Raw genomic sequence first — 12,575 nt, forward strand, 5'->3', positions numbered from 1 at the left:
CCGATCACTGAATTGTACAAAACAAAAAAGAAGAAAAGAGGAATGGTTGAATAAAACTAAAACAACAATGGAAGAATGCCTTTAAAGCACCTTCGTATACAACACTCATTTCGTATGGTAATGAATTAAAGTACTGCTTTATTGTCGACTAATTAGTACAATAGATCAAGCAACAGCAAGATATACGCAGATCTGAATATGAACTGGACTCGGCTGCAATATACAGATCACGCTACACGGCTACAAACATCTCAAAATTCTTGGTAAAATAAAGAATGGCGTTTCAAAATTTCTTCCAACAAAAATTCTTTCAACTCCTCGATGCGAGTCTGACTCTTTTGCCTTCCACAACGAACTTCTTATTGCCTTTCAGCTGCACAAACAACCAACATTGTCATGGCACAAAGAGAGGAAAACTATGACAATGCAAAAAGTAATATGCATGTTCACAGTTAGAATTCAGAACGAGCATTCCTCAACATTTTCACATTGAAAATAAAAACTGCGAGAGGTATTAAATCAAAGACAACTATAAGTTGGAAATCGGAATTATGAAGAAAGTAATGCAACAGATATTCGGACCAGAGACTATTCAACAGTAAAAAGAAAAGAATACCTTTTGTTTTAAATAAGTGAGCGTGTCTGCCTTTGAAGAGAAGTGTGAGAAAACAGCAGTTGAATGTTCATCAATCAAGGCTTTCAGATCTTTCAGCTTTAGTGACTCGCCAGGTACCTAAAATAAGCTGTGAATTAGTGCCGATACAAGTTTGAAACATTCGAAGCTGAAACGTTTGGAGGGACTAACCTGACGAAGAAGCTGCCTACACAACTTTTTCAACTTTACTTTTGGTTCCTTCTTCCTTTCAATTTCAAAAGAGACATCAGGTTTTCCTTTTTCTGAACAATCAGGATCAGTAGAATCTTCATCCTCACTGTCACTAAATGATGTCTTCTTCCCCTGAAAGTAGCAACCGGCGATTTTCTTTGTCCGGTCCTTAATACCTAAGCCTTGCTTTCCAGTTGTGGATTTATCCTAAAAAATGAAAGTAACGCATATCTGTTATTAAACACGTCAGGACCATGCGACCAATAAAAAAGACAACATCTGCACATTCCTTCCATGTTATTTCAATTGCTTATGAAGTAAAAAAATAACTAAAAAGACAGTAAAATCAATTCATTAAGCAGCGTAATTGTTTTCCAATATTTTATTAATCACATGGCATATAAGCTTAAATACATTCTCATATTTAACAATAATTAGTATCACATTTTTTTGCCAACGGAAATGCTTCACTGAGAATGGCAGCACTGGAGTATATGAAACTAATAGAGTGCCACATTTTTGCAACTGAAAAAAGATTCAATAAGGGAATGACACTTTTTTTTCCCTTTTCAAATAAGAATGGTACGTACCTGAACAAGCTTGTATAGATTCTCTTGATCATCCTCATGAAATACAGTTCTCTCCTTACTATTTTGAGCGTTCCCATTTTTGAACTTTCTTCTAGACTCTGCTCCTAGAAAGCCACCAGAGATAAACCCAAACTTAAAGCCCCACCAATCTGGAGAAATATCTTCCTGCATGTTTCCTGTATGATGCGATAAGGTCACTACATGAGCAACGGTTTGACTCACATGAGCTATGAGCATTAAGAACGCATTCAATCGAGAAAGTGAGAAAACATAGGCTTATGAAAGCACTAAATAGCTATACCATATTGCTCCGTGCATATCTACATAACTATGTGCATTATGAACACAATCACTCTCATAAGATGGAAAGTGACATCAACGGGCAACAAAAAACATAAGTTAACCTAGAGCTCCCTGGATTCAATTTATGCAATAGAAACTAATGAACAGAAAGGAAACGACTAATATGTGTAGACTCTACAACATAATCGAGCAACATGAGGACTCTACCCATAATTCAAAATCAATCAACGCTTCAGAGATTATTACCTTCAGGAAAAACATGACTTTCAGATGCCATCTCGGACTCCAACTGGCCATCTAGACTAGGATTTGTTGCAGTAGACTCCTCAACCTTTTTGACCTGTAGTGTGTATTGCCGAAGTCATTAAAGAGACCATAGAACATAAACAAAAACTCAACTTACAAAGTTGTGTCCAAACGCAAAAAGAGTTATATACCATGTTACAAACATAAGAGTCATGCCCGAATCAAATTTCAGAAACATATATAAATATGTGTGTGTGTGTGACTTAAATTTGAATATCTAATGTGAGAGAAATTTAGTTTTTATAACATCCCCATCACAGGTTTAATATAGCTGCATACAACATTAAAAATACGTCAGAATTACCTGAATTCCCATCATAAATAACATCATATACTTTCCGATGCCCCGTCAGCCTTTCAACTGAAGCAGAGGCATTCAGAAAATAGTAGATTGATTCAGCATAAGCCAATATAGAGTGACGGTGAAGCTAATGAAGTTTGAACGTTATACCTTGTACGTTTTTCATTAGTTATAGAAAACACCTTTTTTTTTATATGGTGCTTAACACTGATTTTCTTTTGAAAGAACAAAAGAGAAAAGCAAAGAACACAGTACCTCATGATTACCCCTATAATTCATGCGTTCCTAGTTTGGGGGAAAACAAAGAACAAATTACCTTATGATTACCCCTATAATTCACGCGTCCCTATTTGTCTTAAAGTTGGGATAAAATTGAAAGACAATGAATAACGAGAATCAAAGTCCTAGAAAATAATGAGGAAAAAAAACCCAAAAAGTTTTGATGCAGCAAGAACCATAAATAACACTCTCACTTAAAAAATGCATGCAGGCCAAAAACTATTTTACGAAAAGAAGAGAAACGTTATCCACTATTTGAACTTACAAGGATTCCTTCAAGATCCTTTGATGAGTACGCATGAACAAGCTTCCCTCTCTCCCTTCTCTTATATCTGATTATGAGAAAAATGATAGTCCTTAATAATAAGAAACTAGAAAAATAAAAACAACTAAACAAGTGAACAACTAACTAGCAATTGGAATAACAACGCAACACTGGAATCTATATAGCTTGCACCACACAAACTGACCTTCCCTGTGGTCGAGTAGCCTTAACGACTGCATCTTGAACCTGGGTTGACACTTCTGTTTCATCTTCTACTTCAGCTTTCTTCTCCACATCTATCAGAACAAAGAAATGCAGTTCTTAGAGCATAATAATCAATCACAACAACTTTATAACCAAAATTAAGCTAATCCAACAATGTCATTACCTTTTTCATCAGGCTGCGCCGTTTGCTGCCAATCAAAAACGAATGAAAAGAATGAACCAAAAAGCGTTTTTTGACTGAAACCATACTCGAATTAGTAAGAAACAAATGCGAAAGTTACCACTTTCAATCTTTTGAGAATGCTATCAAATTGCGTAGTGTCGAATGCCCAATTGTTCGGCTTCTCTGTACCAATACCTATTTCACATTTCCCCAAAAAAAAACAGAAAATCAATCCTAAATTGAGCAGAGAACACACACACACACACACACACAAAGAAGTCCTAAAAGCAAAAACTTCGAAGAAAATCAGAAGAAACGAACCGGCAGTATCTTGCTTGTTTTTGACTCGAACATGTCCTTTAATCCCTTGCTTGTCTTTCCCAAGTCCTTCACCTTCTTCCCATCCCTACACAACCGTCATGAAATCATGAAAGTTCTGATTCGGAGAGAGAGAGAGAGAGAGAGAGAGAGAGAGAGAGTACCATTTGTTTCATGAGGCGGAAAGCAGCGGATTGCCTGGCGACGCCAACATAACAGAGAGGAGCTTCGGGAGCCGCCATGTCCGCTTCTTCCTCTCTTCGCCGACGATCCACAACACCGCCGGCTCTCTCTCTCTCTTGTTTTGCTTCTTCCTGAGGTTGAGGAGTAGAGAGAGAAAGTTCGAAGAGCAAGGGTTTTAAGACCTAAATGGAACTAGCGGGGAATGCTACGGTGCTTCGCCGACTATCGCCATCTCCGTGGGGAATCAGTTTGTGAGCGACTTCGATCGAGTGGACTTGCTTCCTCAAGAATCTGGAATCTGGATTTGGTCTTTATATGGGCTCCTCATCTGGATCTGGATCTCGCGGCTAGCGGTGTGGATTATCTTCTGGGCTAATAAGTTCATGGGTCTATTGGGCCTTAATGAGCAGAAACTATATGCCAATATTTTAAACAAAAAATTATCAGAAATAATAAAAAATAAGCCAATATGAAAAGTTTAAAAAAATATATAGGTTAATTTTTAGTTATAAAAATTAATAGGTCATAACTTGTTAAGTTATGGTTCATAACTAAATAAGTTATAGATAAACTTGTCAAGTTATGGTTCATAACCGGACAAATTATGGACAAAAACCATGAATTATTGACAATAACTTGTCAAGTTATGGTTCATAACTAGACAAGTTATGGACGAAAACAGTAATTTAGCCTATTTATTAACTTATGTAAACTATTGGCCTATTAATTTTAATTCATCTCAAATCTTGGTCTATTTCTCTCTTTCTCCCAAAAATTATTTATAGTTGCTAGAAATTATAGTCAATTTCATAAGATTTCCTTCATGTTTTACAAAATTTGTTTTTTACTCATAAGTTGAAGTTCAAGTACAACTAACTTTAAAAAAAAAAAAAAAAAGCTTCAAAATATTATCCTTTTTTCAGGAAAAAAAAAAGATATTTACAACTTAATCACCTAGGATGGTGCCATGACCAACGTATAATTTAACATTCTAAATTCTAATTTATCTTATCTTGTTTACCAAAAATTTATCTTCTTTTTTATTAAAAAAAAAAAAAAACTCATACCCTTTGACTTTTTTTATTGTATAAATTAATTGAAACAAAGATTGATCTCATTTTTAAGATATTGGTAGCAAAAAAGCTTCGTATGTCTTAAAAGGAAAAAAAAAAGGAAAAAAAAAAAATTTGTTGAACTTATTCTTAAGTTGTGGTTCTAAATTTTTACTCATGTATCTTTTTTATTAATATAATTATTTAACTAAAAATTAATGAATCAATATTTGTGGGTCAAACCTCAAAATAGGAAAACTTAAAGAGGTAAAATTAAATACAACAAAAAATAAATAGAAACTTTTCTATTTTATTGAGAATGTAAAATTAAATAATTAAAAAGAAATTTTTTTTTGGTATGCCAACATATCAATATGTCAGTTTTTTGTCTGTCAAATCTGTATAAAAACACATAAAAGATAAAAATATATGCAGATTTAACGGTTATAAAAACTTAGTATACTAGTACCGCCTAACATACTAGAGAATCTTCTAATTAAAAAAAATTAAAATATATATAATTACTACATACTAAAAATAATGAAAGTGTGTATATATTAAAATAAAGAAAAAAAAAATACTCATCTCCTATACTCAAAAGAAACAATTTCTTTTTTTTTCCTTGAAATGATGGTATTTTCTTGGGGAAAATTGTAGCCTTTGCAAAAATATGATTTTGCCAATGCATATTGGTAATGCAAATGGGGACAATATATTTAGAGAAAAATAAAGGGGGGCTTATGTGAAAAGAATTTTAGAGTTTGTTCGTTTGTATTTTTGAGTTATAGTAATTTGAGTGTAGATATTGAGTTGTAATTTTTCTTTGAGAGATTTTCAAATTGTTCGGTTGCATTTTGAGTTATGGTGACTTGAGTGTAAATCTTAAGTTTAATTTGAATTATAATTTGAGTTGAAGTTGTAACTTGAGTTTTTATTTAGTTGTGTACATTTGAGTTTGGTTTGAGATGAGAATCTTTTTGAGTTTGTGTTTAGGTAGGTCAAAACTTAAATTTGTATTTGAATAGTATTTTAATAAAAACTCAATAGTGATGAAAAATTTTAATAGGGTATATGGGTAGGGTTTAATTCATCTGTTCATTGTGAACGCATAGAAAAAAAATCATCTCAATTAAAATTAAAACGAAAAAATTATGACGTTTTTAAAAATAGAAAAAATATTATTCATTAACTTAAATTTGAGTTTATGAATTTAAATTGAAGAAAAAACTTGAACTTATATTTTAATCATAAATTTAAGTTAAAACTTAAATTTAAATTTAAATTTTATAAAATAATATAAATTTAAATAAAATTATAATTCCAGTTCAATTTTTTTTTAAATGAGGTAAAACAACAAGCCCTGAACAATTATTCATCAACCACTGTGTGTGCGTAGGTGACCTTTCCATTATTCTTATTTTTTTTTTCTTCTTAATAATCTCTTTGGTGCGTGTAAGCACTTTGGAATTGCGATTGCAGAGAAAAGCGGAGCATTTGTAATAATGGGGTCTGTGCTCGGTGACTGGCCGTCGTACGACCCCCACAACTTCAGCCAACTCCGACCCTCAGATCCCTCCACTCCGTCTGTCAGTATTCAATCTCTCTTTTTCATCCAATCCATCTTTCTTTCTTTCTTTCTTTCTTTCTTTATTTTTTTATCATAAAATATTTTCTTGTGTCATGTTTTGATCAATTATGTGGAGATGGGTTGTGGAGAAAATTACATTTTGGGCGATAATTCTAAGTCCATTCAAGAAAAGGGCTTCTGGGCATTTCTGCTAATGTGTTGGTGAATCTGTTTTCTTTGATCTTGCTAAGATCCTTCCTTTTTTTTTTGTTTTTGTTATAATTCTGCTTAATTGGGCACTTGGAGCATTTGCATAGTTGCATTGTGAAGCATATGGTAGAAGTAAGTTTTCTTGAATATTCCGACCGTAAGACATTACTTAGTTTAGTGATAAAGAACAAAGTATAAGGTCTCTCAATGAAAGCAAAAAAGGGTCTTGTATACTTTTATTTGCTTTTCCCAAGCAAACCTTTTTCCTGTTAGATGTTTGGTTTTTTAGTACATTCTGATCTTTATTGTTGTTTGTTACGAACACTTTCTTGGTGTATTAATTGTTTATGTTCCATTTCTGCACAAAGTATAGTTATCCTCTTTGCCATAATCTTTTGGCCCTTAATGAATCACTAACGAAAGGAGAGCTTATGGATTGGTTTACACTATGAGCTTGTGAAAGATGTTGAGAGCTGCCGCAGCGTCGCAGCTAAATATGTTTTTGAACTTATTGTAAGATGCTTCATTTTAGAATTTCAAGTTAAGATCTTTATGTGATTAAAAATGGGAGATTGTTAATTTTTCAGTTCAAACATAACATTGGAAACCATAGCAAAAACCCTTTAAAAGGTAAAAGGTAGGGTGTTCTTGGCTATTCCTCTGCTACCCAGCGTCAGTTGTTGATTTTGTTTTTCCCCCTCAATAAGAAAGATGAAAGGGGTAGCAAAGACTTTTTCAGAGTACCAACTCCTATAAAACGCTTTATATGTTTTTACAAAGTTTATATGTTCAGATTCCACCACTTCGTGAAACTAAAAATTATTCGTTATTCAAAAGTTCATATCTTCATCTCCGTTCATTAGCATGTCATTGTTTATTATGCAGAAGCGTGCATTTGTTTTAAGGAGTTGCTTAATGAATATTCTAGAAAAATATACTCTTCAGGATAAAATGCATTCTCGATGTTTTTATCAGATTATCATTTAGTTGTTAGTTGCAACAATATGACATAATAAAATGTGTTACCTTCCTTCTTAAGATTTTTTTTTTCTTTTTCTTTTTTTGTGTGTGTAGAAGATGACGCCGACAACCTATCAGCCCACTCATAACAGGACCCTTCCACCACCTGATCAAGGTAAGTAATAGATTTCACCTCTTATTAGTTCTGTAGCTGGTGCTCTCTTTCTCATGAGAGATGAAAGCCAACAGGATTTGTCAGAATCCGGATATAATCGTGATCTTTGGAAAATTTTATGTCCAAACATGATAATGTAGATACTGATTTGACAATCTGTTGCAGTGATAACTACTGAAACAAAAAATATCCTTCTAAGGCACATCTATCAGCGTGCTGAAGAGAAGGTAAGTGACTCGTTTTTTACATTGCATATACTTCGTATACGGCTTAGTTACTGTTTAGCCACAAAACATTGACAGAATCAGATACGCAAAAAAAGAAACCGAGAAATTCCAAGCTTTTAACAGCCTTTCTTTCTCGTTGCAGTTGAGACCAAAGAGGGCTGCGCCGGAACATCTTTTACCCGAGCATGGATGCAAGCAACTAAGGGCATCTGTCCAAGACACTCCCTGTTGAGCCTGCTGCCTAATTGCCATCAGTGTAAATGTGCCTACCACTATGCCTAGAATTCGCGTGGTTGTTGTAGAAATGAAGAATAGTCTGCTCAATGCCCATTGTTGTGGAAATGCTCAGCCTGTTTGTGGAATATGTGTGAATAAATCTATCTACGGTTAATTTGGAATGAAATGACAAAATCTATCTTCCTATTTCTAACATGAGTAAGTTGTGCATGCTAAAAACAAGAACACGCCTAACATAAGGTGCAAGGTCAGAAATGCTGCTTTACAAGAAATCTATTGAGGCTCAGAGTTTCATCTTAAATGGCCGATTTTGTTAAGAGAGGTAACCCAAGTCCTTATAAATACAATACGCCAACCATGTCTAGCAAACGTAGGATTCGTTTGCCCGCTCCCAACAGATTGATTTAGAAACTCTGTGCAACACAGAAGTTGGGGCAGGCAGGGCGAAGAAATCTAGTTCTAAATTGCTGTTTTTAAGGTTTTGCAAGAAATCTAGTTCTAAGTCTATGGTTGGTGAAATTTGCAACAAAAAAGTGAGTGTTGACAGGACAGGCGCTCTCTGTCTCGAGGGGGGCCAATGGTTGGCAGGATTGTTGGGGCTAAAAAACGTGATTGTTTGTTTATCAACACAAACACAAACATGAATGTGATCAACGGTTTCATTGATGCTTGTTTTTCTCTTTTTTCTTATTCTTCACGCTAAAACCGAAAGGTTTGTTTAGTTCATGCATGAGACAACTCAAAATGATAGCTGAGATTATTCAAAAAAAAACATGGTAGGTCGGATGAATACATCCATTTTTTTTTTTTTGCGGTGGTCAAATATGTCCGTCAAGCTTTTCCAATCTAGAGAGGACTGATTCGCGAAGGAACGCAACCACCTCATATCATATGTCAAACTTTTACAACCACACCAAAATTTTTAATTCCATATTTTCCATGCGAGCAGCATGCTTTCTTTGAAAGCAATATATAAGTGATTATTTTATGGGATGACAAATTGTTAAAAGTAGGATCTTGATACTATACAAGTATTATGCCAGTTTAGCTCTTTGAAATTTTTGTGGCTAATTAATCCCTCTATTCTTTTTATTTGACAAATTAACATTGAATTTGAAATTTGGTAGAAAGCGATGTCTTGTAGAAACAGTTAGAAGCAAAATATGATCCTTTAATGTCCTTAAAAAACTCTTGAAAATTAAAACAATTTGCAAAGCTTTAAATAAAAATTCAAGCTATTACAAAATATAAGACTACTATCATTAGAATTAGGTACCAAAAAAAGATTTTAAATTCAGATACCAACCAGTCAAAAGAAAGCTTAAGGTCAAGAGGTTTTAAAAATTGGTGTTAGTGCTGTTTTAATTATTAGGTAATTTGTCCCTGAATTGTATGTATTTTGTCATTTTGGTCCCTTAATTTTTAATTTTAATTATTCACTATCTAAAATTTTAATTTTTGACCATTTTGATTCCTGCACATGAAAATTGGCAAATGAATTTTGAAAACTTTCAGAGATAATCAAGCCCCACATGCAATGTATCCAGAATTTTTATAGAAATAGTTACATTAAATGTAAAATGTTTTAAATTTTAATGGTTTGTAATACCAATGAAGAGAATATTTAGCATTTAATGCAATTATACTTGTAAATATGTCAGTTATTATGCATCTGAAACGTGGTGATCTCTGTGAAATTTCTTAAGTCTACCATCAATTTTGATGTACAAGGACCAAAGCATTCAAAAATTAAAAGATTAAGAAGTAATTTGTTAAAATTAGAAGTTTAGGAACTAAAGTGACAGAATATACATAATTCAGGACCAACAGTGCTAATAATAACAAGTGGGTAGCTGAACAAGTGCCAAATGGGTAGCTGAACAGAGTCCAAAACTGAAGAAACAGAAACCACAAACACCAGAAGTGAAAGAAAAGCGCTTTTTTTGAGCCTTCGAGTTTGAGAGTTGAGCTTCAATTCAAGCTTGGCCATGGCGGCATCAACATCTTCTCTCTATGCCTCTTCCCTCCTTCCGAAATCCTCCGCCAAATACCCTTCTCTCTCCTCCTTCCCTCGCTCCTCTCTCTTCACACCCCCGAACTCCACCAATCTCTTTTCCTCATCTCCTCTCTCTCTCCGATTATCATCAACAACAACTCCGCCGCCGTCGGCCGTGCCTTCAGCATCCGCTGCCGCCGCCTTGGAGGCCCAGCCATCGCCGGCCTCCGCCACTCCCTTAAAGTCCCTGCCTTTTCGGGTCGGACACGGGTTTGACCTCCACCGGTTGGAGCCTGGCTACCCTTTGATCATCGGAGGGATCAATATTCCTCACGAAAGAGGCTGCGAGGCTCATTCCGATGGTGAATTTCAATAGTTTCAGTTTCAATTTCAGTTCATTTGCTCGCTTGCCGGGGAAAGAAAAGATTTTTAAGTTTTGAATTTTTGAATTTTTGAATTTGGGGTTTTTTTTTTTCAGGGGATGTTTTGCTTCATTGCGTGGTCGATGCGATTTTGGGGGCTTTAGGGCTTCCAGATATCGGGCAGATTTTCCCGGATTCTGATCCCAAGTGGAAGGGTGCCCCATCTTCTGTTTTTATCAAAGAAGCTGTAAGTTATTATTATCATTTTTTTTTTTCAAGAAAAGTTGATAAATATGACATGATAATGATTACTACTAATCACTCTGCTAATTGGAAATTCCTGTTTAGGCTCTTGTGTATGTAGATATGATAGTTGATAGTTCATATGTGATTCTTTGATTGGTCAAAAACCGAGTAGTAATAATTATGACCTGTTTTGTTAATACAGAGATTGCGCTTACAGAAGTTTTGTTTGATTTGTTTGTGAATATGTATATTTCCCTTTGAATAAGTTGTGCTTGGTTGGTGAAGCATATCACTATCCCATAGAGATTTTTGCTTGAATTAGATGGACTCGGATCCCTTCCAATTTTGGTTCCAAATGATGTCTCACCAACCACATTATGCCATCTTATTTAAAAATTTCGAATTCTTTTTAACTAACTTTTACATGCTTCTCCGTTCAAGTCTGTTAAGTGACGTGGCATAATGCAGTTGGTTGGTTGGACACCATTTACGACACTAAAAATTGAACATGGGCTCTGAATCTGTTGTTGGGTTTTCTCTTCGATGCCTGCAATCAGCAGATTTAGAACCCTAAACCAGAAATACAATCACCTTGTTAAATACAATGAGGATTTATTTTAGAATGATATGAGGCCGGGACGCTTATTCCTGAATATAGCAAATAGGAATTGATCCGAAGACAAACACATTTTTCCTAACTGGTTGGTGTTGAAGTGGTTTTGGCTTACTATTGCCTGCTACTTTAACCTTTTTGAGCAGCTTTCAAATTCCATGAGCATACTTTTATATACCAGGCCTCACCTTTTAGATAAAGAAAATAAGAATAAATAAAAGTTAGACACTAACTTTACCGTGTTTGGCATTTTTAGCGTGAAAAACTCATTGTTGATGCAGATACAATGTTATTTTCATTCTTCTGTAATTTACCATCTTTGAACTCTTGTTATATGTCGCTTCAAAAGTTCGAAAAGCAACAGCCAACAGTAGCTCTTTGTGACCTGTTCTTTACTGAGAACATGGGTAGATAAAGAAAGAAAACGCTTCTTGAATACAAGCTAAAGATTACTCTTTGTACCTATGACCATTTCAGGTGAGACTCATGCATGAGGCAGGTTATGAGATAGGAAACTTGGATGCCACATTAATTCTTCAAAGGCCAAAACTGAGTCCACACAAGGAGGCCATTAGAGCCAACTTATCCGAGCTGCTCGGAGCGGACCCCGCCGTTGTTAATCTAAAAGCGAAAACTCATGAGAAGGTTGATAGCCTTGGAGAAAATCGAAGTATTGCTGCTCATACTGTGGTGCTTCTTATGAGGAAATAGAAACAAGCTTTCCAAAGTCCGGGTCAAACCACGTGGTGGATGTAGTTTTAATACTTGTATACAATCCTCATAGCAACTACGGCATTTGTAAAAACAGCTCCTTGATCTGTACGCCGCTAAGTATTTATTCAGTCAAGCATAATTGGATAAACTTGAGTGTGTTAAGCGTCAAATTGTTTACCAATAAGAAGCGACATAGCAGGTTTTTAATTGCCAAATTTTGTCCATTTAACGATATAAAGCTGTTTGATTTCAACAGCTGTTTGATTTCAACATTTGACAGATGAATTTTCTCATGATGGCTAAGTTGATTTTTATCTTAGCATATGCAGTATAATTTGAATTCAAATGTCATTTCCCGGCCAGTTGAGCACGTTTCTCATATTTTTAATTTATCTACAAGTCTCTCGACATTCTTGTAATTCTGTCTAATGAGAACATCAACAATCTGTTCTTCTCG

The 12,575-nt window shown here is 34.7% G+C and overlaps 3 protein-coding genes across 3 annotated transcripts; 2 read left to right on the top strand and 1 right to left on the bottom strand.

The window, feature by feature from the left end:
* Positions 1-9: 9 nt before the first annotated feature.
* On the bottom strand, positions 10-3,923 carry LOC21390128. The gene is made up of 11 exons (XM_010114324.2): positions 3,741-3,923; positions 3,580-3,664; positions 3,377-3,453; positions 3,259-3,283; positions 3,076-3,166; positions 2,871-2,937; positions 1,966-2,059; positions 1,417-1,592; positions 806-1,033; positions 617-733; positions 10-373 (listed from the first exon to the last, which is right to left on the bottom strand). The coding sequence occupies exons 1-11, from the start codon at positions 3,816-3,818 to the stop codon at positions 311-313; spliced, it is 1,101 nt and encodes a 366-aa protein (XP_010112626.1). The 5' UTR covers positions 3,819-3,923; the 3' UTR covers positions 10-310.
* Positions 3,924-6,162: 2,239 nt separating this feature from the next.
* On the top strand, positions 6,163-8,647 carry LOC21390129 (DET1- and DDB1-associated protein 1). Its single transcript, XM_024176226.1, has 5 exons — positions 6,163-6,203; positions 6,291-6,397; positions 7,663-7,723; positions 7,889-7,950; positions 8,093-8,647. The coding sequence occupies exons 2-5, from the start codon at positions 6,314-6,316 to the stop codon at positions 8,180-8,182; spliced, it is 297 nt and encodes a 98-aa protein (XP_024031994.1). The 5' UTR covers positions 6,163-6,203; positions 6,291-6,313; the 3' UTR covers positions 8,183-8,647.
* A 1,396-nt stretch (positions 8,648-10,043) lies between these two features.
* On the top strand, positions 10,044-12,333 carry LOC21390130 (2-C-methyl-D-erythritol 2,4-cyclodiphosphate synthase, chloroplastic). Its single transcript, XM_010114326.2, has 3 exons — positions 10,044-10,545; positions 10,662-10,792; positions 11,882-12,333. The coding sequence occupies exons 1-3, from the start codon at positions 10,176-10,178 to the stop codon at positions 12,113-12,115; spliced, it is 735 nt and encodes a 244-aa protein (XP_010112628.1). The 5' UTR covers positions 10,044-10,175; the 3' UTR covers positions 12,116-12,333.
* Positions 12,334-12,575: the final 242 nt, after the last annotated feature.

Source organism: Morus notabilis, unplaced genomic scaffold (assembly GCF_000414095.1).
Source record: "Morus notabilis unplaced genomic scaffold, ASM41409v2 Scaffold1168, whole genome shotgun sequence".
Classification (NCBI taxonomy): Eukaryota; Viridiplantae; Streptophyta; class Magnoliopsida; order Rosales; family Moraceae; genus Morus; species Morus notabilis.